The sequence below is a fragment of the Dendrobates tinctorius genome, unplaced genomic scaffold, assembly GCF_039654945.1.
Source record: "Dendrobates tinctorius isolate UK_male_01 unplaced genomic scaffold, ASM3965494v1 ptg000028l, whole genome shotgun sequence".
In the NCBI taxonomy this organism is placed as follows: Eukaryota; Metazoa; Chordata; class Amphibia; order Anura; family Dendrobatidae; genus Dendrobates; species Dendrobates tinctorius.
Genome location: NW_027361696.1, coordinates 81,000,856 through 81,028,832, shown reverse-complemented (window position 1 = coordinate 81,028,832; position 27,977 = coordinate 81,000,856). Strand labels below are relative to the sequence as shown.

The 27,977-nt window shown below is 44.3% G+C and overlaps 1 protein-coding gene across 2 annotated transcripts in view; it reads left to right on the top strand.

Annotated features, from left to right (window-relative positions):
• Positions 1–27,977, top strand: part of TNNI3 (troponin I3, cardiac type) — a 64,760-nt gene that overhangs the window by 17,412 nt on the left and 19,371 nt on the right. Inside the window, exon 4 of one of the 2 annotated variants that reach the window (XM_073571076.1) lies at positions 14,441–14,530. The exons of the other annotated variant lie outside the window; for it this stretch is intronic. Coding sequence (XP_073427177.1) covers positions 14,441–14,530 — 90 coding nt within the window. The remainder of the gene's footprint in view (positions 1–14,440; positions 14,531–27,977) is intronic. 2 annotated transcript variants of the gene reach the window in all.

Genomic DNA, 27,977 nt, shown 5'->3' with positions numbered 1-27,977 from the left:
AAGCAAGCCAATCACTTGCATGCCCTTCTCAAAGATGGCGGTGACCGCTGCCTATGTCATCGCGTTGCCCACAGTGTGCGTCCTCCATCATTGGCTGAAAAAGGGCGCTGAAGCATCATTTCAAACGTGACTTTGGCGCCATGGTCGCCGACCTCGTGGCCGACCTCACGCTATGGTCGGGTTTCATTTCATGAAGCCCGACTTTTGCGAAAGTCGGCAACTTTTGAAATTGACCGACCCGTTTCGCTCAACTCTATTCGTGACCCCTCTGAGCCACAGCAATCACCTTCAGGTCTTACAGACAAAAGGAGGAAAAAGGGAAAAAAAAAACCACATACACAGTTTCTCTCTGACCTTGGTCAGTACAACACGCACTCCTGTCCGTTACCTGATGGTGTCGACAACACAGGTTCCCGGGAACCTCTTATCCACAGAGGCACCCTATAGCGACTTCTCTTATAGTCTTTCCCTGACCCTGGTCAGCATACCACAGACTCCTGTCTGTTACCTGTTGGTGACGGTCACACAGGTTCCTGGATGCCTCTTCTCCTCAGAGGTATCCCACAATTATCAAAACAGTCACTTGCTCTGACCTCGGTCAGTATTACTCACAATTTTCCAGACCGTTTGCTCTCCTGGCTCAGAGTCGCCAGCACTGCCACATGTGCTTCTTGGAACCGCTGCCCTCAGTCTGTCACCAATTGTAGCGTTCCACCATGTAAGTGGACGGGGATTACCCACTTTGCAGGTCTTAAAGGTAAACACTGGCATATTCAGAGTTAAAACGATTCCTTTCGGTTTATTTGCTCCATAAACCTCACAGTAACAAAACACGGTTTCCAGCCTTCACAGCAGTCAAAAGCAACATAAACAGTCCTTAGCTGGGCTGTGTTCCCTCAGGTCCTGTGCACACAGGGCAGGGCAATGTCCATAGCAGAGCTCTATCTGCAGCCGCAGACACAAGAAGGCTTCTCCTTCCTTAGAACACAGACCACTCTGCAGTGTCCCACCTGGACACATGGAAGTCTGTCCACACTCTGACAGACTCCCTCACACTCACTCACATATGCTAAACACCTCAATTACATAGCCATGTAACCACACCCATAGGTGAAGTATGGATCACATGAGCTGGTCACATGGTCAGGACCTCACCACAGGTCCTGAACATACACATATCTTCAGGCAAAATGGGGTACAGTCCGCACCCTCACCCAAAGGTGAGGCAATATGGGTAGCCAGACCCTCCCATCTCTCATAGCTACCAGCAATCCGGACCCAGTGCACTAAATGACACCTTTACTGCTCATGTACACTATAGACAAAATACTCCGGGTTGCATCACAGGGAGCATCCATCCATGTGACATATACCTCCCATTAACCACGCGACCACCAGTCCCACCACAATGTCCTTAGTCAGCTTGTTATCAGCAAAGTGTTTGCAGCTTTCTTTTTGCATCATCTTTAGAAGAGGCTTCCTTCTGGGACGACAGCCATGCAAACTAATGTCATGCAGTGAGCGGTCCTGAGCACTGCAAGACAGACCCCCCACCGTTGTAACCTCTGCAGTAATTCTGGCAGCACTCATACGTCTTTTCTGACAAGACATCCTCTGTATATGACACTGAGCATATGCACTCAGCTTCTGTGATTGACCATGGGGAGGCCTGTTCTGAGTGGAACCTGACTTGTTATACTGCTGTATGGGCTTGGTCACAGTGCTACAGCTCAGTGTCAGGGTGTTGGCAATCTTTTTGTAGCTTTTGTCATCTTTATGTACAGCAAGAATTCTTTTTTTCAGATGCTCCGAGTTCTTTGCCATGAGGAGCCATGCTGAACTTCCAGTGACTGGTATGACAGAGTGTAAGAGCAATGACACCAAATTTTACACCCCCTGCTCCCCATTCTTACCTGAGACCCTGTAACACTAATGAGTCACATAACACTGGGGAGGGAAAATGGCTAATTGGGCACAATTTTGCCTTTTTTCCTTAGTGGTGTACTCACTTTGGTTGCCAGCGGTTTAGACATTAATGGCTGTGTGTTCAGTTATTTACAGGGCACACCAAATGTACACTGTTATGTCATTTCAGAACCTCCAGTGCATGCTGGGATACTCAAACAAGATATCATCATGGGCAGAGACTACAGTCAGTTAAGCAGCCTCTGTTAGCTGCCTGAAACAGAATGTCATCAGTGACCTTTGCTCTACTGAGTCTGCATTGGTTTTCAATCCCGACGGATGCTCAGTAGTTTTCTGACACTGTATTTCAGGCCATTTGGGGGATGGTGCTGGTCTCTGATCACTCTACTTACAATATGTACTGACAGTGCACTCAATTGCTGGCTCATCATTTCTGATTAGAGTTGAGCGACTTTTGGTTTTTTAGGGTCGAGTTTCGTTTCGTGAAACCCGACTTTTCCAAAAGTCGAGTCGAGCAAGATCGTCCGATTATAGGGAAAAGTCGGGGTCGTCCCGAAACACGAAACCCAATGTAAGTCAATGGGGAATAAAAGTCGGCAGTGAGAGGACAGGAAACACACCTACAGTGCCCATTTGAATGCCAAAAGCATCAATTCTTCTTACTTAAGCTTGTCAACCTTAATTAACTTCATAATACAAGTTACGCACTGAAAAATGGGGGTTATTTGGCTAAAGTTGTGGGGGGGAGGGCTGGCTGCAGGTTTTCATGTGCCCTGGGCGAAAGAGCGCCCCTTTAACACATACCACAACTCATCATGCTCCGATACGGCAGAGAAATAGCGGTATAGTACAATGAAAAATACTTCACTTTTTACATCTCATGACGAGGCCCATCTATTTCTCCATACAGAATCATTGGTCCCATATAATGTTTGAAACAGTATATGATGAGCTCCACATAATGCTACAGTATATGTTGGTCCCCATGGATGAAGCTCCACTGTCTTATGGGCCCAAATAATGCTCCAAACATAATGGGCCCCATTTCTAATGCTCTAGTGTATAATGGGCCCTGTAAATGCTGCTCCAGTGTCTGATGTCCACCTTTGGAATGTTCCAGTGTATGGTGGGCCCCATCTATCATTCTCCAGAGTATAGTGCTCCCCAAAAATTGCTGTCCCAACATTGAAAACAATCAAATAAGTCTCCTCGCTAGGGAATCCCTGTACTTGTCTGGACTCCTCGTCGTCCCCATCTTCCATCTCACTGCACAGTATTTCAACTTTGCAAGTGCTGTGATCCTGAGCAAGCAGGGGGGGCCCACTCGTTGGCGACGGCACTGGCACAGGGCCCCTGATAGTACGGTGGTGTGTCTGATGGCGGGTGGGCCGAACCTGCACTTTCATCTGCAGCTTCCTCTTTGTCACCGTGTAAGATGGAACTGTATATGGGAAGGGTAACCTGAGTTTCATCAGGGTCAGATTCAGGTCGTGTAGCGTGCGAGGGGAATGTAGTGGTCTGGGTCAATGTACCAGCAGATTCATCGAGCAGTGGCTGGGCATCAGTGCACTTGTGTCGCCCCCAGGAGTACGGTCGCCACAGTGGCATTACCTTCTTCCTAGGGAGTGTGATGTCATGCTTGGGAGCAACAAACGATCTCTCTAGCAGGTTAACTGATTGGGCGGTGTTATTCCCACGAGTCATGACCCTCCAAACAGCGTTCATGAAGGCAAAGTGTTTGTTTCACGTGGGCAGTATGGTTGCAAAGCTGAACCTTAAAGGAATGTCCAGAAGGGCACCACCAGGAGTGGAGCCTACGGTTAAATTCGACTCCACCTGGGAAACCTCAACCATGCCAGCTACAGAACAGATGCAAACATTGCAAGCTTAATTCCGTTAACGAACGAGACTCCGTCATGCCCCGCGGTCCGAGTCCGGCTTACTAGAGGGACACGTGAGGCTCTGGCACATGAGATTGGCCAATAACTGGTGTGTCATGCCCTTACATGTCCGTGGCTGCATGTGCGCTACACTGAAAAGGCCAGCGTTTGTCGCTTACAGGTGCAGATAACCCGCTGAACAACGTTAGTGATGGGGATCACTGATTACAATTATTACCCGCGAACAATGATTTCCCAGTAAGTGCAGGTCAACCGCAGTTCCGGAATTAGGCCTAACCGTCATTCCTGAAAAAATGAAAAACTTACGTGTGCAAACCACAGGTGCTGTAGCTTGCTTAACAGCTCGCCAGCCGTTCTCACGCCCAGTATGGATTACTTGTGATTGCACAAAGGTGAGAAAGGGTACCGTATCCCCAGATAACATGTATGGATAGCGTACACATTCAAAATATATGTCTATACATCAGGAATCAGGCTCAGACGGTGTTAGGCCCAGTATGGATTGCACGTGATTGCACAAAGGTTAGAAAGGGTACCGTATCCCCGGATAACATGTATGGATAGCGTACACATTCAAAATATATGTCTATACATCAGGAGGCAGGCTCAGATGGTGTTAGGCCCAGTATGGATTGCACGTGATTGCACAAAGGTTAGAAAGGGTACCGTATCCCCAGATAACATGTATGGATAGCGTACACATTCAAAATATATGTCTATACATCAGGAGGCAGGCTCAGACGGTGTTAGGCCCAGTATGGATTGCACGTGATTGCACAAAGGTTAGAAAGGGTACCGTATCCCCAGATAACATGTATGGATAGCGTACACATTCAAAATATATGTCTATACATCAGGAGGCAGGCTCAGACGGTGTTAGGCCCAGTATGGATTGCACGTGATTGCACAAAGGTTAGAAAGGGTACCGTATCCCCGGATAACATGTATGGATAGCGTACACATTCAAAATATATGTCTATACATCAGGAGGCAGGCTCAGACGGTGTTAGGCCCAGTATGGATTGCACGTGATTGCACAAAGGTTAGAAAGGGTACCGTATCCCCGGATAACATGTATGGATAGCGTACACATTCAAAATATATGTCTATACATCAGGAGGCAGGCTCAGACGGTGTTAGGCCCAGTATGGATTGCACGTGATTGCACAAAGGTTAGAAAGGGTACCGTATCCCCGGATAACATGTATGGATAGCGTACACATTCAAAATCTATGTCTATACATCAGGAGGCAGGCTCAGACGGTGTTAGGCCCAGTATGGATTGCACGTGATTGCACAAAGGTTAGAAAGGGTACCGTATCCCCAGATAACATGTATGGATAGCGTACACATTCAAAATATATGTCTATACATCAGGAGGCAGGCTCAGACGGTGGTAGGCCCAGTATGGATTGCACGTGATTGCACAAAGGTTAGAAAGGGTACCGTTTCCCCGGATAACATGTATGGATAGCGTACACATTCAAAATATATGTCTATACATCAGGAGGCAGGCTCAGACGGTGTCAGGCACAGTATGGATTTGACGGCCCAGACTACACAGCGGAGGAGCAGGGAGAGGTAAAGATTGCAAATGCTGGGGCCCTGCCCAAGCAAGGGGGGCCCACTCGTGGGCGTCGGTACTGGCACTGGGCCCCTCATAGTACGGCGGTGTGTCTGACGGCGGGTGTGCACCACCACCGTCAGAGACACTTGATTGCACTATGAAGGACCCTGTGCCAGTGCCCGCGCCCAAGAGTCAGCCTACCCACCTGTCCAGGGCAACGGCACTCGCACGGTGTCGTGCGCTAGGTGGTGACCCCGGCCATGGGGGGGGGAGGCAGCACAGTTAGGGAGTTTTAGAAAGTGGCATATGTTGATGTTGGACATTCAGCTGATGCAAAAGGTGAAATAGGTCAAGTCCCAGGAAGAGGTGGACCAAAGCAAGCCATTTTTCTGTCACCCTATGTGTCATCAGGGGAAGGTGGGACAAAATCCTTGGAAACCCATGTGTGGTTCATTTTAATGAAGGTTAGATCATCCACATTTTGGGTTGACAGACGGGTCCTTTTTTCTGTCAGGATTGATCCAGCTGCACTGAAGACTCTTTCCGATAGCACACTTGCAGCTGGGCAAGCGAGCTCCTGTAAGGCATATTGTGCCAATTCAGGCCAGGTGTCCAGTTTAGCGGCCCAATAGTCAAAGGGGAATGACCTGTGTGGGAGAACATCGATATGGGAGGAAAAGTAGTTTGTAACCATAGTTGACAACTGCTGTCTCCTGTCACTTTCCATCGATGCAGTATTACCAGTTGTGTGAGCGGTACTTGAAAAATCAGTCCACAACATTGTCATGAAACCCCTGTCTCCAACGCCACTTCTGCTGTGTGCACCACGAACACCTCTGCCAAGCTGCCCCCGGCCCGTACGGCTCATGTGAGAACCATCACCGCTGCTGTGTGCTGGGAATGCCTCAAGCAACCGATTTACCAGAGTTGCTTGTTTATTAGCCAATATTAGGTCAAGGTTCTCCTGTGGCATGATGTTTTGTAATTTGCCTTTATAGCGTGGATCCAGGATGCTGGCCAACCAGTAGTCGTCATCGTTCATCATTTTGGCAATGCGGGGGTCCCTTTTTAGGATCTGCAAGGCATAATCTGACATGTGGGCCAATGTTCCCGGTGTCAATGATGCACTGCGAGTGCTGGTTGGAGGAGCACTTTCTGGCAAATCCACATCACTCCAGTCACGCACAAACCCTGTACCAGACCTTGCCACACCAACATTTTCACTTGCCCCACGAGATGCATCCTCCTCCCCTAAGTAATCATCCCCATCATCCTCCCCCTCCTCCTCTTCTTCCTCCACCTCGTCCAGGAGAGGTCCCTGAGCAGACAATGGCTGAATGTCATCAAGGATTCCCTCCTCCTCTTCCTCCTCATCAACATTGGCTGCAGAAGCCTGCTCCTTAAGGTGCGTCAAAGTTTGCATGAGCAGACGCATAAGTGGGATGCTCATGCTTAGGATGGCGTCGTCTGCACTTACCAGCCGTGTGCATTCCTCAAAACACTGAAGGACTTTACAGAGGTCTTTCAGCTTCGACCACTGCACACCGGTCAACTCCATGTCTGCTCTCAAAATACCTGGCCATGTATCCTCCCACAAATGCATTATGGCCTGCCTCTGCTCGCACAGCCGCTCCACCATGTGCAAGGTGGAGTTCCACCTTGTTGCAATGTCGATAATGAGGCGGTGGTTGGGAAGGTGGAGCAATCGCTGCAGCTTCTGCATACGAACGGAGTGTACAGGCGACCGGCGGATGTGCGCGCACAGTCTTCGCACCTTCTGGAGCAGGGCTGTTAACTCCGGATAATTTTTGAGGAAGCACTGCACCACCAGGTTCAAGGTGTGAGCCAAGCAAGGTATGTGGCTGAGTTTTGAAAGGGCTATGGCTGCCACAAAATTACGCCCGTTATCACTAACTACCTTGCCTGCCTCAAGATGTACACTGCCCAGCCATGACTCAGTTTGTCGCTGAAAGTACTCGGCCAGCACCTCGGCGGTGTGTCTGTCGCCCAAACACATCATCTGCAACACTGCCTGCTGACGCTTTCCACTAGCTGCTCGATAAGGGGACACCTCGTGTGCAACAGTGGCAGCTGCAGATGGAGTGCTCGTATGACTGCGCTCTGTGGACGAGCTTTCGCTTCTGGAGGAGGAGGAGGAGGAGGAGGGTCGAACGCCTACAGCCAACTGTTTCCTATACTGTGGGCTAGGCAGCACTGTCCCACCACCGCTGTCCCCTGTGGACCCTGCATCCACCACATTAACCCAGTGCGCAGTGATGGACACGTAACGGCCCTGGCCATGCCGACTGGACCATGCATCAGTTGTGAGGTGCACCTTTCCGCTCACTGACTGCTTGAGTGCATGGACAATGCGGTCTTTCACATGATGGTGGAGGGCTGGGATGGCTTTGCGAGAGAAGAAGTGGCGACTGGGCAGGTCATAGCGTGGTACTGCATAGGCCATGAGTTCGCGGAAAGCTGCGCTTTCCACCAACCGAAAGGGCATCATCTCAAACGAGATTAGTTTGGCAATGTGGGCGTTCAAACCCAGTGTACGCGGATGAGAGACTGAGTACTTTCTTGACCTACTCATAGTGTCTGGGAGGGTGAGCTGGATTTGAGAGCTGCATATGGTGGAAGTAGCGGTGGACAGGGCGGACTGAGAGAGGGTTGATGATGGTGATGGAGTTGGTGTTCTTTCTGATGACCTAGAATCAGTCTTTCGTTGATATAACAGTGGGATTCCCTGACTGCTGTGGCCTTGCAACGACACCTCAACATTTGCTGCTGTGCTAACCGGTGGGCTTACAGTGGGGGAAACAATGTAGCGTTGCTGACTACCTTCGTTGTGATCAGTTGCACATGTGGCACTTGAGGTTTGGTGTTGTGTCCACGCTTGCAAGTGCATGCTGGTTAAATGTCTAAGCATGCAACTGGTATTCAAATTTTTCAGATTTTTCCCTCGGCTAAAGGTCTTTGCGCACTTCTTACAGATAACCTTGGCCTGATCATGAGGATTTTGTTCAAAAAAGTGCCACACTTCACTCTTCCTACTTTGGCAGACATTTTGCGGCCTAGCACACTGTGATCTTTTGACCCCCTGGACAAGCTGTCCAGCAACTCTTTTGATGTTTGGAACCTGTCTTTGGAGTGCTCCGGGCCTGCCAGATAACAGCTGTTGCGATGTCGATGTCTGCTGTGGATGCTCCTCATCTCAGCTATTGGAAGCAGCACCCTCTTCCCCCAATGGATGCCAATCTGGGTCAACAACTGGGTCATCCATCACCTCCTCTTCTATGTCATGTGCACCTTCCTCTGTGTCACCGTGTATGGTGGTATAGTGTGCGGGAAGGGGCACCTGAGTCTCATCAGGGTCAGAATCTGGCTCAGTACACTGCGAGGACAATGTAGTGCTCTGAGTGAATGTACCAGCAGAATCATCCATCAGCGGCTGTGCATCAGTGCACTCCATGTCAGATTCATCTTGGCCTGGGTAATTCACCATTTCACTTGATAATCCAGGCATGGTATGTGAAAACAGCTCCATGGAGTAATCAGTAGTATGGCCTGCGTCATCCTTCAATCTTGGTTGGGGTGAAGGACACAAGGAAAGGTGTGGTTCATGAACATGAGCCTCCAATGACGACTCAGTGCTTTTACTTTTTACAACTGAAGAAGAGGAGGCGATAGAGCTGGAGGCTGAGTCAGCAATGTAAGACAAAACTTTTTCCTGATGCTCTGGCTTTAAAAGCGGTTTGCCAACTCCTAGAAAACTAAGCGTTCGAGGCCTTATGTAGCCAGACGATGACGCAGGCTCAACACCTCCTGCATTCGGTCCTATTTTGCTCTTGCCACTACCATCAGATCCACCACCAACACCATCATTACCAGCTGCCAACCCCCGCCCAATTCCACGGCCTCTTCCACCAGCCTTCCTCATTTTTGGTAGAAATGTAGACAAAATCCAACAAACTATATAGTAATGTAAAACAAGGTACAAGGTGTCTATAGGACAGGGGAGATTTTGAATTTCTGCAGACACTTGTGGACACTGGACACTTTTGGATTGTGTGAGGCCCACTGAATATCTGAGCGCTCTGTCACAGGCTCGATGGCACAGCTGTGACCAAAGTGACTAGAGGATAAGGGAGATTTTGAATTTCTGCACACACTTGTGGACACTGGACACTTTTGGATTGTGTGAGGCCCACTGAATATCTGAGCGCTCTGTCACAGGCTCGATGGCACAGCTGTGACCAAAGTGACTAGAGGATAAGGGAGATTTTGAATTTCTGCACACACTTGTGGACACTGGACACTTTTGGATTGTGTGAGGCCCACTGAATATCTGAGCGCTCTGTCACAGGCTCGATGGCACAGCTGTGACCAAAGTGACTAGAGGATAAGGGAGATTTTGAATTTCTGCACACACTTGTGGACACTGGACACTTTTGGATTGTGTGAGGCCCACTGAATATCTGAGCGCTCTGTCACAGGCTCGATGGCACAGCTGTGACCAAAGTGACTAGAGGATAAGGGAGATTTTGAATTTCTGCACACACTTGTGGACACTGGACACTTTTGGATTGTGTGAGGCCCACTGATATCTGAGCGCTATGTGACAGGCTCGATGGCACAGCTGTGACAAAAGTGACTAGAGGATAAGGGAGATTTTGAATTTCAGCAGACACTTGTGGACACTGGACACTTTTGGATTGTGTGAGGCCCAATGAATATCTGAGCGCTATGTGACAGGCTCGATGGCACAGCTGTGACAAAAGTGACGAGAGGATAAGTGAGATTTTGAATTTCAGCAGACACTTGTGGACACTGGACACTTTTGGATTGTGTGAGGCCCAATGAATATCTGAGCGCTATGTGACAGGTTCGATGGCACAGCTGTGACAAAAGTGACGAGAGGATAAGGGAGATTTTGAATTTCTGCAGACACTTGTGGACACTGGACACTTTTGGATTGTGTGAGGCCCACTGAATATCTGAGCGCTCTGTCACAGGCTCGATGGCACAGCTGTGACCAAAGTGACTAGAGGATAAGGGAGATTTTGAATTTCTGCACACACTTGTGGACACTGGACACTTTTGGATTGTGTGAGGCCCACTGAATATCTGAGCGCTCTGTCACAGGCTCGATGGCACAGCTGTGACCAAAGTGACTAGAGGATAAGGGAGATTTTGAATTTCTGCACACACTTGTGGACACTGGACACTTTTGGATTGTGTGAGGCCCACTGAATATCTGAGCGCTCTGTCACAGGCTCGATGGCACAGCTGTGACCAAAGTGACTAGAGGATAAGGGAGATTTTGAATTTCTGCACACACTTGTGGACACTGGACACTTTTGGATTATGTGAGGCCCACTGAATATCTGAGCGCTATGTGACAGGCTCGATGGCACAGCTGTGACAAAAGTGACGAGAGGATAAGGGAGATTTTGAATTTCTGCAGACACTTGTGGACACTGGACACTTTTGGATTGTGTGAGGCCCACTGATATCTGAGCGCTATATCACAGGCTCGATGGCACAGCTGTGACAAAAGTGACTAGAGGTTAAGGGAGATTTTGAATTTCAGCAGACACTTGTGGACACTGGACACTTTTGGATTGTGTGAGGCCCACTGATATCTGAGCGCTATGTCACAGGCTCGATGGCACAGCTGTGACAAAAGTGACTAGAGGATAAGGGAGATTTTGAATTTCAGCAGACACTTGTGGACACTGGACACTTTTGGATTGTGTGTGGCCCAATGAATATCTGAGCGCTATGTGACAGGCTCGATGGCACAGCTGTGACCAAAGTGACTAGAGGATAAGGGAGATTTTGAATTTCAGCAGACACTTGTGGACACTGGACACTTTTGGATTGTGTGAGGCCCAATGAATATCTGAGCGCTATGTGACAGGCTCGATGGCACAGCTGTGACAAAAGTGACGAGAGGATAAGGGAGATTTTGAATTTCTGCAGACACTTGTGGACACTGGACACTTTTGGATTGTGTGAGGCCCACTGATATCTGAGCGCTATGTCACAGGCTCGATGGCACAGCTGTGACAAAAGTGACTAGAGGATAAGGGAGATTTTGAATTTCAGCAGACACTTGTGGACACTGGACACTTTTGGATTGTGTGAGGCCCAATGAATATCTGAGCGCTATGTGACAGGCTCGATGGCACAGCTGTGACAAAAGTGACGAGAGGATAAGGGAGATTTTGAATTTCTGCAGACACTTGTGGACACTGGACACTTTTGGATTGTGTGAGGCCCACTGATATCTGAGCGCTATGTCACAGGCTCGATGGCACAGCTGTGACAAAAGTGACTAGAGGATAAGGGAGATTTTGAATTTCAGCAGACACTTGTGGACACTGGACACTTTTGGATTGTGTGAGGCCCAATGAATATCTGAGCGCTATGTGACAGGCTCGATGGCACAGCTGTGACCAAAGTGACTAGAGGATAAGTGAGATTTTGAATTTCAGCAGACACTTGTGGACACTGGACACTTTTGGATTGTGTGAGGCCCAATGAATATCTGAGCGCTATGTGACAGGTTCGATGGCACAGCTGTGACAAAAGTGACGAGAGGATAAGGGAGATTTTGAATTTCTGCAGACACTTGTGGACACTGGACACTTTTGGATTGTGTGAGGCCCACTGATATCTGAGCGCTATGTCACAGGCTCGATGGCACAGCTGTGACAAAAGTGACTAGAGGATAAGGGAGATTTTGAATTTCAGCAGACACTTGTGGACACTGGACACTTTTGGATTGTGTGAGGCCCAATGAATATCTGAGCGCTATGTGACAGGCTCGATGGCACAGCTGTGACCAAAGTGACTAGAGGATAAGTGAGATTTTGAATTTCAGCAGACACTTGTGGACACTGGACACTTTTGGATTGTGTGAGGCCCAATGAATATCTGAGCGCTATGTGACAGGTTCGATGGCACAGCTGTGACAAAAGTGACGAGAGGATAAGGGAGATTTTGAATTTCTGCAGACACTTGTGGACACTGGACACTTTTGGATTGTGTGAGGCCCACTGATATCTGAGCGCTATGTCACAGGCTCGATGGCACAGCTGTGACAAAAGTGAGTAGAGGATAAGGGAGATTTTGAATTTCAGCAGACACTTGTGGACACTGGACACTTTTGGATTGTGTGAGGCCCACTGATATCTGAGTGCTCTGTCACAGGCTCGATGGCACAGCTGTGACCAAAGTGACTAGAGGATAAGGGAGATTTTGAATTTCTGCACACACTTGTGGACACTGGACACTTATTGATTGTGTGAGGCCCACTGAATTTCACAGCGCTATGTCACAGGCAGAAATTGGCTAGTGTATCACAAACTACAAGGTGTATGTAGAATTGGGCAGAATAGGAATCTCCCTAGAGTGCAGGTCTGTAAGAATGGAACATGTCCTCGTTTTATTCTCACAGAGTGACACACTGATAGCTTCACTGTGGCTGTGATAACAGCCGTTACACGGTACTGTGTGAGGAGCGTACACCGCTGTATGGTGTGAAAAAATGCACGCTCAGTACCTCAGCAGGACAAAAAAAAAATTGGGATTGCTTTTAAAAAAGCAGTTTGCGGAGCAGTGGGTAAACAGCAATGCAGGAATGTCAGGAAGCCTTAGAAGGCAGCCCAACAACCAACACCGCTGATACACCACTATATAGCCTCCCCTTGCACTGCACACACAGTGACTGATGTGTTGTACAGGCAAAATCGCTAGCAGCAGAAGCAGTTTTTTTTTCTTCTCAGCAGGACAAAAAAAAAATTGGGATTGCTTTTAAAAAAGCAGTTTGCGGAGCAGTGGGTAAACAGCAATGCAGGAATGTCAGGAAGCCTTAGAAGGCAGCCCAACAACCAACACCACTGATACACCACTATATAGCCTCCCCTTGCACTGCACACACAGTGACTGGTGTGTTGTACAGGCAAAATCGCTAGCAGCAGAAGCAGTTTTTGGTGTCTTCTTCCCTGCCTAACGCTCTCCCTACAAAATCATCAGCAGCAGCAGCTCTCCCTATTCTGAGATCAGCATGAGTAACATGGCGGTCGGCGTGCACGCCCTTTTATACCCCCTGTGACGCCCCCCAAAGCAAGCCAATCACTTGCATGCCCTTCTGAAAGATGGTGGTGACCCGTGCCTATGTCATCACGTTGCCCACAGTGTCCGTGGATCCTGATTGGCTGAAAAAGCGCAAAACAAACTTTTGAAACGCAACTTTGGCGCGTAAGTCGCCGACCTCGTGGCCGACCTCATCCTAGGGTCGGGTTTCGTTTCATGAAACCCGACTTTGCCAAAAGTCGGCGACTTTTGAAATTTTTCGACCCGTTTCGCTCAACTCTATTTCTGATCATAGCCGACGAGAGAGTGCACTGTCACTGTGAAGAACAGTTCACGGTTACAGTAATCTACTGACCATACATCGGAATGTATTGAGTTAATAAATATAATGTGTTTCAGGGATCGTGGGGGCACCACATTGTAAGTGTGAAACTGGGAGCATCATACTGTGTGGGGGGACACCTTACTGTGTAGCTGGAATGTAGGGATATAATTCTGTGTGTGTGTGTGTGTGTGTGTGTGTTGGGTATCATACTATGTATGGGGTAGCTGTGAGGCATCATACTGTGTATGGGATAGCTGTGCGGCATCATACTGTGTTACGGCATAGAGGCATGACCTAGTACTTCACATCCACTCCCTATTAATTTGAATAAGTGACAGTTGTGTAGTACCCGTCCGTGGCCACTATACAGTCGATGAAGCATGCCGACGGAGGCGGAGCTGAATGGAGGAGGCGCGGTAGTGGGCGGGGCTTCACTGAGGAAGTCCGCAGCCCTTCGCAGCTCCTCCATACACTAGTGTGAAACTAGCCTAATGTAGCTAATGTGCCATTATCCAAGCAAATGGTTCTTTTTATTCTTCTGTGCCTCAATAAAAAAAACACATATTAGTCTGAAGTATGGTGGTCATCTTTTTTAATAAAAGTTTCTTATATTTGCAGGATCTGTGCAAAGAGCTCCATGCAAAAATTGATATTGTGGATGAAGAAAGATATGATATGGAAGCGAAAGTCAACAAAAACATTATTGAGGTTACAGCTTCATAAACTAAATGTATACTTTTTAACTGCGTATATCCATTTCTGGTTGTATGGACAACTGACTGCAGCAGTGATGCATAGGTCACCACTGTGGTCAGTGATTGACTGCAGCGGTTACATTCTCATTCCTGCTTGAAGAGGAAGGTTGGACATTGAGGGTACTAAATTTACAGCTGTGTTTTTAGGAACCCCAAAAATGTTTGTACATTATTTGCCTGGATCTGGATATCATTCACTCCCCCTTTCAAAGGAATTAATGCTCTCTTAGTTTAAAGGATATGGAAAGTGTTGGGGCAATTTTTCATTTTTCTTTTTCCTATTGAAATGAATATTATCCGATCCACAGTATACAGCAGCGGCCGCTACATAATTGACAGCGTCTCAGCTCTGCAGCTGCTTAGATCCAGATCCATCTGATATTGTTGATCTAAGGATCGGTCCTCAATCGTAAAGTAATGCAGTAATCCTTTAACCCCTTCACCACTTTGTGATTTTCCGTTTTTTATTTTTTTTCCTCCCCTTCTTCCAAGAGCCATAACTTTTTTTTATTTTCCCATCCCCATAGCTGTAAGAGGGCTTATTTTTTGCAGAACAAGTTGTACTTTTGAATGACTCCATTGATTTTACCATATAGTGTACTGAAAAACAGGAAAAAAAAAATCCTAGTGCGGTGAAATTGCAAAAAAAAATTGCAATTCCACAATTATTTATTTATTTTTTGCTTACTGTATTAACTCTATTGTAAAACTGACCCGGCAGTATGATTCTCCAGGTCAGTCTGAGTACGCAGATACCAAACATGTCTAGTTTTTTTTAATTTAAGTGGTGAAAAAATGTTTGGGGAGTTTTGCAGGAAAAACATTAGCCTTTGTTGCCATTTTCCAAGACCTGTAGTGTTTTTATTTTTCAGGATCTGGGACCGGGTGAGGGCTCATTCTTTGCGCCCTGAGCCAATGCTTTTATTTATATCATTTTGGGTAGATACAGTGTTTTGATCGCCTCTTACTGCAATTTATTGCAATGATGGGTCAGGCACAAAAAGGCGTTTCAATTTTTTCTCTTGTTACGCTGTTTGCCAATCTAATTTATTTTATATTTTAATAGATCTGGAGTTTCTAAGCTCGGCAATACCAAATATGTGTATTTTTTTATTGTTCTTTTTTTCAATGGGGCAAAATGGGATTGATTTGAACTTTTGTGTTTTATATTTTTTTTTCATATTTTTAATTTTTTTTTTTAACTTTTAACTGTATTTAACACCTTCCCGACCTAGGACGTATTGGGTATGTTGTGACGATTTTGCGCTCACAGGAGGCTGTGTGCATGCGATCGCCTCCATGTGGTCAGCTAATATCACAGCTGACACCCTGCCCTTACTGCAGCAGATGTCGACTGCAGCATTTAGAAGACGGAGAGGGTGGGGCCCGCCTCTGCCCTTCGATTGGCACCTCCGCAACGTCATCGCAGGCATCCAATCGTTGAGGAAAAAAGGGTTAGTTATTCCAGCTCCTTAAAAAACTTGTAACATTATTGAAACATGTTTTAAAGAGAATTTCCTAATGCGGTAAAACTCCAAGGACAGTGCTCATAGAGGGAAACAAGCGACGCACTTCGATCTGAAACCAAATCTTTATCAAAGCTCTTACTTCACTTTTTATATTCTACCAGAACCAATCAAAGTGAGAGCTAAATGTCAGCTGATTTTCTAGCAGGTGCCACAATTATAGGCATTTTTCTAATGGTCATTTGAGTGGTTCTCACATAAATACAAAAAAATAAAAAACAGACAACATAATAAAACAATTATTAACAATCAAATACATAAAAGACAAAAAACTTGTACACAAAAATATAAACTTCAATAATGATACATGATTTCATTGCGCTTATTCAAGCCATTTGGTGTTCTCGTATTCAGGTTATAGATCCAGAAGGCTTCACGTGTAAGAAGTCATCTCCTGATATCTCCACCTCGTTCAGACCGGCCAACCTGTTCTATTCCACTAACTTGTAATACTGATGTGTTTCCCGCATGATTAGTAATAAAATGGGACAATAGGAAAAAAAATTCCAAACCAGTTTTAAAACGCAGCTAGTCTCACAACAGACAACGGAACAAAATGCATGCATCATTTACTTCTTCAGTTCCTGATTTTTTTGGACAATAATTCCAACACATCTTTCATTGAATGTGCTACCACACAAGGAAGTAAAAAATTCCATCTTGCAAAAAACGGAATAGGAGGTGGGGGGCAAAAGCTCCGGCATAAATTTAGGAGTGATAATGCAGCACAAAAGGAAAATGATGAAAAAATAGAACTAAACAACGTTTTAAATCTCTCCTCCCAAACATTGACAGAAGACCAAATGAATGTGCTGTCATTAGGATTGAATTTTGTACCGGTTCAAATTTTTTTTTTTCTACAATTTTTGACATCAATAAATTTATTCAAAATTTAACGGTAAAAAAACATTTTTGGAGTGAGGAAGAAAATGAACAGGAACTGGGATCGGATCCACCTTCTAATGAATATCAACATATGGCCTATAAGGAACAGATGGCATTGCTAACACTCAAGGAACTTTGTGACAATGAACAAATGGATCAAGAAAAAACTGACCTATCCAAAAAATGTAATACAAAAAATCCTTATTTTTATCCTATTAATAGCAGATCAGAGTGTATGGATAGGTTTCAGGAAATAATGGAAAGAGAATTAGAATTATTAAGTATGGAAACAACTAAAAACAATCAGCAAATTCTCAAGGAAAGTATTTTTGCTGCTAAACAAAGGAAAGCGCTACAAGAATTAAAAAATATATAGAATATAGTAATAAAAATGTCAGACAAAGGAAAAGTAATGGTAGTTCTTGATTCTGAGGATTATAAAATAAAAATGATAGAAATGTTATCAGATACAACAATATATGAAGTAATTAGCAATGATCCTACACTTAGGTCTATTAAAGAGGTAAATTAAATTATTATGGATGCTCAGTGTTTGGGTGTTTTCGCCAAAAAAACAGGCAGATTTTCTAAGTTTCCAATCTGGTACTCCCTATATTATATGGTTTACCTAAAATTCATAAAAGGGACGAGTATACCAGCTATGAGGCCTATTGTGTCAGGCATGGGATCAGCCAATGAACACCTAGGAGAATGGGTGGCCTCGCTTTTGCAGCCTCTTGTATGTAGAGTTCCAGGGCATATTAAGGACTCTAGAGATGTTCTAAGTAATTTTGCTCACAAAAAATGGTCTGCCAAGTATTCTTGGCTGTGCTGTGATGTTGTTTCATTATATACAAACATTCCTCATCATTTGGCTATGCCTGCTCTGCAATATCATCTACAGCATCATACTACATACTCTCAAAACCTGATAGATGATATTTTACAGGCAACATATTATTGTCAGCAAGTAGCGTGCTAGAGCAGCCACTTAGGAGACAAGGGCAGGATACCAGGGTGGAGGAAGTCTACTCACTGTGGTGCGGGCCAGGAGCACAGCGCTGGCAATGAGAGAGCAGCTCCAGGACCTGTGAGGAGGGCGGAGCTGTGGTGAGACAGCCGAGATTCACAGGGCCACAGGCGAGAAGGTGGGCGGGGCCACAGGCGAACCTCAGTAACGCTAGCAGCTATACTGGAAATGATGTGGCTCAGAGGAATGGAATAGTCAGACAAGCAACCAGGTCATACACGGGGCAGGCGGCGAGGTACAAGAGGGGTATTCCAAGAGGGGTCAGTTACGTAGCCAAGGGTCATACACAGGACAGACAGCGAGGTACAAGAGGGGTATTCCAAGAGGGGTCAGTAACGTAGCCAGGGGTCATACACGGGACGGGCAGCGAGGTACAAGATCAGCAGACAAGAGACATTTACAGTGACAGGACCGAATCAAACACCAGACAGACAAACAACGATTGGCATGAAGCACAGACAGAACAGGGTCAGGCACACTCAGCTAGGAGTATAAACGAGAGGGGACGGCTCCACCATGAGGCTATAAAAACCCTCCCTGGAAGCACAGAGAGGCTCTCCAAGTTAACCCTTACACACCCTACCCTGAACTCTCAATAAACCATGACAATTATCTGTTGACACATAATTTTTATTCATTTGATGGAAAGTTTTATTTACAAAATCTGGTGTAGCGATGGGGGCTAAATTTTCCCCATCGCTTGCAAATTTGGTTATGGCATTTTGGGAGTCAAAATACATTTTTTTCTCATGGTAACTAGTGATGAGCGAGTATACTCGTTGCTTGGATTTTTAGTTTCTGTCGAGGCAGCTGCATGATTTGCAGCTTCTAGACAGGCTGAATACATGTGGGGATTCCCTAACAAACAGGCATTCCTCACATGTATTCAGCCTGTCCGGCAGCCATAAATCAAGCAGCTGCATTGACAGAAAATAAATCTCCGAGCACGCCAAAATACTTGGAGGACACCAGAGCATGTTCGGGAAAACCCGAGCAGCGAGTATACTCGCTCATCACTAACAGTAACCAATTCTCTGATGATCATATCTGGTATGGTAGATACATCAATGATATCCTCATCATTTGGGGTGAAGATGTATCTACCATACCAGAGTTTATGGAATAACTCAATGTAAATGATTGCAATATTAAATTCACTCATAGAGTGAATAAAAATAATATTTATTTTTTGAATTTGGAATTGTAGGGATCTGTGGACCAAATCATTAGCACAAAAACTCACAAAAAGCCTTTGAGTGGAAACATTATACTGTGTGCTACAAGTAGCCATCCCAAACATACTATCAAAGCAGTTGCCGTAGGTGAATACATTAGACACAAAAGAAACTGTATCAATGAGAAAAATATGGAATCTGAATTTGAGGTAGTGACAAAAAGACTTAAAGATCGCAGGTATCCAGACTGGATGCTTACAAGAGCACTGAGTATAGATGAGAGTAAAACTCGAGATAATTTAGTCACACCAATAAATATAAAAAATAAGATCGTCAGAAATAAATCAAACACAACATATCTGTCTTTACAATATAGCCCACAATTTGGTCAAATTAGAAATATTAATACATTTCTGCCAATTTTATATGAAGACCAAATTTTAGCAGAGATACTAAATAGTGGAGTTAATATTGTAGTATTGTAGCAAGACGTGCTAAAACTATAGGTAATTTGGTATCTCCTAGTATGTACAGTTCTAAAAAAAGAAAAAACTTGGTTGAAGACTAAGGGTTTTTACAAATGTGGCAGTAATAAATGTAAAACCTGCGCACATGCAGTAGTGACAAAGGTATTTAATAACCAGAATAATACACAGCAATTCCATATTAATAAATATATCAATTGCAACTCTACAAATGTGGTGTACAAAATTAATTGTTCAGCTTGTAGTATGTCCTATGTAGGATGTCTACACGAAAAAAGCATTTTATTACTAATCATGCGGGCAACACATCAGTATTACAAATTAGTGGAATAGAACAGGTTGGCCGGTCTGAACGAGGTGGAGATATCAGGAGATGACTTCTTACACGTGAAGCTTTCTGGATGTATAACCTGAATATGAGGACACCAAATGGCTTGAATAAGCACAATGAAATCATGTATCATTATTGAAGTTTATATTTTTGTGTACAAGTTTTTTGTCTTTTATGTATTTGATTGTTAATAATTGTTTTAGTATGCTGTCCGTTTTTTATTTTTTTGTATTTATATGAGAACCACTCAAATGACCATTAGAAAAATGTCTATGATTGTGGCACCTGCTAGAAAATCAGCAGACATTCAGCTCTCACTTTGATTGGTTCTGGTAGAATATAAAAAGTGAAGTGCTTTGATAAAGATCTGGTTTCAGATCGAAACGTGTCGCTTGTTTCCCTCTATGAGTACTGTCCTTGGAATTTTACCGCATTAGGAAATACTCTTTCAAGCATGTTTCCATAAAGTTATAAGATTTTTAAGGAGCTGGAACAACTACCCCTTTTTTTCCTCTGCTGTCATCTCATCTGATCAGGACGGAGTTCCGAGCACCTGCTGGTCTGGTTGGTGAGCTGGCTATGGTTTTTTCCATTTTTTTCTGATTCAGTCACTGCCCTGGCTGTGTGTTTTGGGTCATTGTCATGCTGGAAGATCCAACCATGACCCATCTTCAATGCTCTCAATGAGGATAGGAGTTTGTTGGCCACAATATATGACCCCATCCATCCTCCCTTCAATACAGTGCAGTCATCCTGTCCCCTTTGCAGAAAAGCACCCCCAAAGTGTGATGTTTCCCCCACCATGCTTCACAGTTGGGACAGTGTTCTTGGGGTTGTACTCATCCTTCTTCCCCCAAACAGGGTGAGTGGAGTTGATACCGAAAAGTTCCATCTTGATCTCCTCTGACCACATGACCTTCTCCCATGCCTCCTCTGGATCATCCAGATGGTCATTGTTGAACTTCAAACAGGCCTGTCATGTGCTGGCATGAGCAGGGGAACCTTACGTGCTCTGCAGATTTTTAATTAATGATGGGGTCGTGTGTTATTAAAGATAATGTTTGAGGCTGTGGTCCCAGATCCCTTCAGGTCATTGACCAGGTCCTACTGTGTAGTTCTGAGCTGATTCCTTACCTTTCTCAAAATCATCCTTACTAGGAGGCAAAATCGTGCATGGAGCCACAGACCAAGGAAGCTTGACAGTCATCTTGTATTTCTTCCATTTTCTAATAATTGCACCACCAAGCTGCTTGTCTTTTGTTCTGTAGCCCATCCCAGCCGTGTATAGATCAACAATTTTGTCCCTGGTGTCCATAGACAGCTCTTTGGTATTGGCCACGGTGGAGAGGCTAGAGTGTGGTTGATTGAGTGTGTGGACAGGTGTCTTTTATACAAGTAATGAGATCAAACAGGTGCAATTAATACAGGTAATGAGGGCAAATTAGGAGGCTTCTTAAAGAAAAACTAAAAGGTCTGTGAGAGACAGAATTCTTGCTGGTTGGTAGGTGATCAAATACTTATTTCATGCAATAAAAATGCAATTTAATTGTTTAAAAATCATATAATATCTTATTTTCTGGTTTTATTTTTAGATTCTGTCTCTCATAGTTGAAGTGTACCTACGTACGATAAAAATTACAGACCTCTCTTTTCTTCGTAGATGGGAAAATTTGCAAAATCATCAGTGTATCAAATACTTGTTTTCCCCACTGTATATTTTGTACTGATAAATTTGTATTTTTATGTAAGGAAAAATAAAAATAAACAAAACAAGTACACATTTATTATTGCCATGTTAGAGAAAACGTCCCGCTGCATAAAACTGTCCCTCTAGTTCACCTCGTCAGGGAACACCATAAAACAAATAAAAAACAGGGCAAAAATCAATGCTTTATCAACATATCGCTGAACAAAAAGTGGAATAAAACACGATTAAAAACTTGAATGTAAACAAAAATGGTACTGCTGAAAATGTCATCTTGTCCCGCAAAAAACAAGCTGCCATACAGCTCTATCAGCGGAAAAAGAAAAAGTTATAGCTCGCAGAATAAAGCAATGCAAAAATAAATGTTTTTTCTATAAAATAGTTTATATGTGTAAAAGCGCCAAAATATAAAAAATTATATAAATGTGCTATCGCTGTAATCGTACTGACCTGAAGAGTAAAGCTGCCTTATCAATTTTACCACAGGCAGAACGGCATAAAAAAAACAAAAAATCAATTCCTGAATTGTTGATTTCTGTTTATTCTGCCTCCCAGAAATTGGAATAAAAAGCGATCAAAAAATGCTATGTAAATGAAAATGCTACAAATAAAAACGTCAACTCATCCTGCAAAAAACAAGACCTCACATGACTCTGTCAGACAAAATAAGGAAAAATTTAGCTTTGAAAATATGGCGATGCACAATAAAAAGCGTCTCTTAATGATTGACTTCAGCCAAACATAAAAACCTGATATAAATCTGGAAGTCGCCTAATCACTTATACCGCACGAGGAACTGTATAAAAAATAAATAAAACCAATTCTTCCTCTGATGTTGATTTTTTCATTCTGCCTCCCAAAGGTTACACTAAAGCACGGCACACATTTATCCTGCTCTCAATGCTGAGCGCTTACACCAGGGTTTCTGTGTAAATCTCTGAAATATGTGATTCAGAAGGAACCTCTGGCGGAAGGTACCCTATAATGAGCGAATTCTGCTTTGAGCAGGGGGTTGGACCAGATGGCCCAGGAGGTCCCTTCCAACTCTACGATTCTATGAGTCAGATGAAGGCACTGTGGCTGCCGTTTGGCCTGTGATCCGGCGGTGTCCGTCTTTTTAGAATTGCATAAAAGTGCTGTCAGGCACAGTTTTGTGCACTTCTGGAAAAAAGGACACCGCTGAACAGAGGCTAGACGGAGTCCAGAGTAACTCTGCTGCCTCATTATAGTGAATGGATCTCTCACGTCACTCAGAAATTTAGATGAAAACTCCAATGTAAGTGCTCAGCGCAGAGCACTGGATGTGATCCCAAATGTTATGTAAAATGTTCCCAATAAAAGCTTCAAATCAAACCACAAAAACAGTAAGTTCCCACTCCGGTCCATCTTCTGTTAATGGAAATATAGGAGACTAACACATAACTGATATATAATGGCTCTGGAAAAGCGAAATGGCTCTTCACCTTCCAAAAGAAATTCAGCAAATTCCTGGTTCCCAAAATCCAAATGCTCCCCTCCGCTCTGAGCCCCAGTTTGCCTAAAGAACATTTAGCGTCCATGTGTTTGGCATTTATGTAGTGATGAGAGCCCTCCTAATTTACAACTGTATGCCTTCAGAAGCACAAGCTGGGCAGAACGTACTGGTCACTATAATGTATTGGGCACTACAACGTACTGGGAACTATATTAGCAGTTTGCAATTTTCACTCAGTAACATCCACTGATTTTTGTTTCTGAAAAACATCCATGGAGTCAAAATCGGCACTGCATCTGTAGATAAATTCTCAAGGGGGTATAATTTCCATAGTTGGGTCACCTGAGGGAGGATTATGCTTTTCTAGCACTTAAGCCCCCGTTACACACTGCGATATCGCTAGCAATATCGCTGTAAAGTCACCGATTTTGTGACGTTACAGCGATATTGCTAGCGATATCGCTGCATGTGATACTTACCTCCGACCGGCTCCCCCGCTGGTTATCGCTGATTACGCGAGAAGCTGCTGGATCATTCCTCGTCGGTCACTTCCTGCGGTGCTTCCTGCTGTGACGACGAGCGACGCGTGGAGCCGAGCGGGAGGACGCAGGATCGCAGCGTCTGACAGGTAAGTAGCGATCCCCGTCCCCTGCGATGTCGCTGGTGAGATCTGCCTGAGTGGCAGCTCACTAGTGACCACCCAGCGATTCACCAGCGATCCTGACCCCGTCATATCGCTGGTTGGGATCGCTGGTGAGTCGCTAGGTGTAACGGTACCCTTAGAGGCTCAGTATATGGAGTTTGCAAACTATTCTAGGAAAATTTGTGCATCAGGAGGCAAATTGCACTCCGTCCCTTCTGAGTCTAAACATGTGGCTAAGCAGTACTGTACAGCCACATATGGGGTATTTATATATTCAGCAGAAATTGTGAGACAAATTTTGGTGCCATTTTTACCTATTTACCTGCCAGAAAATGTCAAATCTGGGGCTAAAATAAAATTTTGGTGGTAGAAATGTAATTATTTTTTCATCACTGCCCAATGGTATAAAGTTCTGTGACCCATCTGTGGTGTCAATATGATCACTGCACCCGTAGATGAATTCATTGAGAGGTTTAGTTGTAAAATAGGGTCACTTATAGGGGGTTCAGCTGTTCTGATACCTCAAGGGCACTGCCAATGTGACATGGCATCAGCAAACTGTATAACAGTAAAATCTGCACTACAATACAGTGTTCCTTCCCGTCTGAGGTTTGCACTGTGCCTCAAAAGTAGTTTTCAACGACATATGGGGAATTGGTGTACTCAGGAGAAATTGCACAACAAAATTTGGGGTCCATTTTCTCCTGCTATCCTTGTGAAAATGAAAAAAATTGGGGCAAAAAACTTTTTTGTGAAAAATATATATTTTTTTATTTTCACAGATCAACATTGTAAAATTCTGTGAAGCACTTGTGGGTGCAATGTGCTCACCACATATCTACATAATTTAATTGATGTGTCTAGTTTCCAAAATGGGATCACCTGTGGGAGGTTTCCACTGTTTAGGCACATCCGGATGTCATGATCCATGCTGGATCAGGACTGATTAAAAGCACAGGTAACCTTTTTTTTTCCTAACCTGTGCTTAAGGTTGGTTTTTACCCCCCGTTGGCCATTAGGATTATTGCACTATGGTGTCGTTTGTTCTAAGTTTGCCCCCGGTGGTGGTGAGCGTCATTGCACTCTAGTTTAGTTAAGTGCACATGATTATAATGCAGGTGTGATTGCTGGCTCTGCTATAAAAGAGTCACAGGTGTTGCAATCAGTGTTGGTGATAGTGTTAATTTCAGCCATCCTTGGTGGAGGAAGGAGCTGGAGAGCGTTCCTTGCAGCACTGTCTTAGCCCTGGTGTGAAATGAGTCATAGGGGATTTCCTTGTAGCTCTGACAGAGCTTGGTGGCAGCAATTCAGGAGGAGAGCTGCATGCTGGTGGTGGACTCTGTTGCCAGGAGCAAGTGCAACAGAGTAAAACTAAGTGGTGTTTCCCTGTTTGTGTTTTTCCTTAGTGTGTATTAGTACAGGTGTGGGGCCAGTGCCTGCGCCACCCAGCTCCCTAGCATGGGATAGGTGTAGGGTGTGCTAGGGTGACAGGTTCCTGATCGGCGTCCGGTGCGGAACCGGCATAGGGAACGTTAGGCGGGTTAGGGACACTAACTCAGGGGAGTGCAGGAGGTCTCCACGTCCCCTTTCCCTATCGCAGGGCCCACCATTGTAACTGTTTCCTTTCCCTTTGTCTTGTTGTTTTAGTTACTGGCCTGCGAGCCGTGTCACACAGGACAGTATCACGTGCCGCGTCCTGTTGTTCTAGTTACCGGCCTGCTGGTCGCGTCACACAGGACGGGTCCACATGACAGCGGGCCTCTTCAAATGCGACATGACACCTGTAAACCAATCCATCAAAATCTACGTTCCAAAATGTCACTCCTTCCTTTCTGAGCCCTGCCATGTGCCCAAGCAGTAGTTTTCCCCCCACACACAGTATGGGGTATCTGCGTACTCAGGAGAAATTGACGAAACATTTTGGTTTCCATTTTCTCCTATTACGCTTGTGAAAATAAAAAGTTAGGGCTAAAGTAAATTTTTTGTGAAAAAAAGTAAAAATGTTTTTGCTTCCACATTCCATTAATTCCTGTGAAGTACCTGAAGGGATTATAAACTTTCTAAAAGTGGTTTTGAGCACCTTGAGGAGTTCAGTTCTTAGAATAGTGTCACTTTTGGATATTTTCTGTTATATAGGCTCCTCAAAGTCACTTCAAATATGAGGTGGTTCGTAAAAAATGGTTCTGGAAATTTTGTTGGACAAATGAGAAATCGCTGGTCAACTTTTAACCCTTATAACTTCCTAAAGAAAAAAATATGTTTAAAAAATGATGCTGTGGTGCTGATGTAACGTAAACATGTGGGAAATGTTATTTATTAAGTATTTTGTGTGACATAACTCTTTGATTTACGGGCATAAGAATTAAAAGTTTGAAAATTTCAAACTTTTCAACATTTTGCCAAATTTCCGCAATTTTTACAAATAAACGCAAGTCATATCAAAGAAATGTTACCACTAACATGAAGTACAATATGTCACAAGAAACAGTCTCAGAATCAGTGGGATCCGTTGAAGCGTTCCAGAGCTATAATCTCATAAAGTGACAGTGGTCAGAATTGTAAAAATTGGCCTGGTCAGGAAGATAAAAACAGGTTGGGGGGGTAAAGGAGTTATAGCAGCGCTTCAGCGACCCCCAACTGTCATGACGACCCATCTATCAGTTCTGATTGGAGAGTTTCTAACTCTTATCTTCTTTCTTTTCAGCTGATTTCTGACCAGTGACACATGAAATTTGAGTTAAACTTTGTGGCCATAAATTAGTGGAGAGGAGCTCAGAAGAAGAAAGATAAGAGCCAGAAACTCTCCCATCATAACAAGTGTACTGAGTGATTCTCATTCTTCCACCTGTAATAGCAGATATAGAAGGCAAACATTGCAACATTTTTAGAGACGTGCACTTATAAAGATGTTTTTAGCAAAAAAAACACATTTATTTCATAACCCCCCCACTCACCCTTTTTCAGCAACGTACAAATGTTACGTCTTTTCAGGTCACTCACTTGTCTCCCTTCCCTACTGATATTCTATAGTTACCAAAATCAACCACTAGGTGGCCCTCAGGTTCTATCTATGAGGATGTCCTGGCTAAGTCGTTCAGTTCAATGTTATAAAAATGTGACATCCTGGGATTTTCTAAAGATTGGAATTGACATGAAAGGAAACATTCATATTCTCAACACGTCTAAGAAATGACAAGCCCATGTAGTTGAGTGGACTTTCCCTTTGTCAATTTACTTTTATTTATTTAACATTGTTGTATGTTTTTATTAATGTAATTTAGTGTTTTTAATATTGTTTATATTATTATAGCTGTTATTATTATTATTATTTACTATTATTATTGTAGTTTTGTATTATTATTGGTATTGTTATTATTATTATATACTATTATTATTATAGCTTTTATTGTTATTTGTATTATTGGAATTAATATTATTATTATTACTTTTATTATAGATGGGTATTAGTTGTATTAGACTGTTGCGACCCAGGGACAAACCCACACACATTACCTCTGCCCCCCCATAATAAATCAACTCAGAAACCAAGTGATGGGTGAAGGTCGGTCACAGCTTTATTAAATGCTTTGTTAAACAACCATATTGAAGGCACATAACTTCTCTTAACACGCGCTTGCCGCAAATGCCCTGCTCCATATCCGCAGGCAAGTCAGCCAGCAAGTCGTAATTCCGTGCCATTCCTGCTTTTACCGCTGTCACTTGTAACTACAAAAAACAGAACAAAAGGAACATTAATAGTACACTTAACAGGGAGGGAGGGTGGGACAAGCACTTCCAGGATGTGCTTCCAGGAGGAAAGCGGGAGGGCGGCCTCAGATGCACTGCTATATAACCCACAGGAAGGGGCTGTGCTACCCCCTTCCTCCTCCTATTGGTCCCATAATCTTTAACCCCAACCCCACCAGAACGTAAGTGGGCAGAACCAGACACTATGATGGAAGGGGAGGGGAAGAGAGGCTGAACTGTCAGTGGCACTCTCCTTAATCAGTGCAGTGCCAGCCAGACTGTTGCGACCCAGGGACAAACCCACACACATTACCTCTGCCCCCAATAATAAATCAACTCAGAAACCAAGTGATGGGTGAAGGTCGGTCACAGCTTTATTAAATGCTTTGTTAAACAACC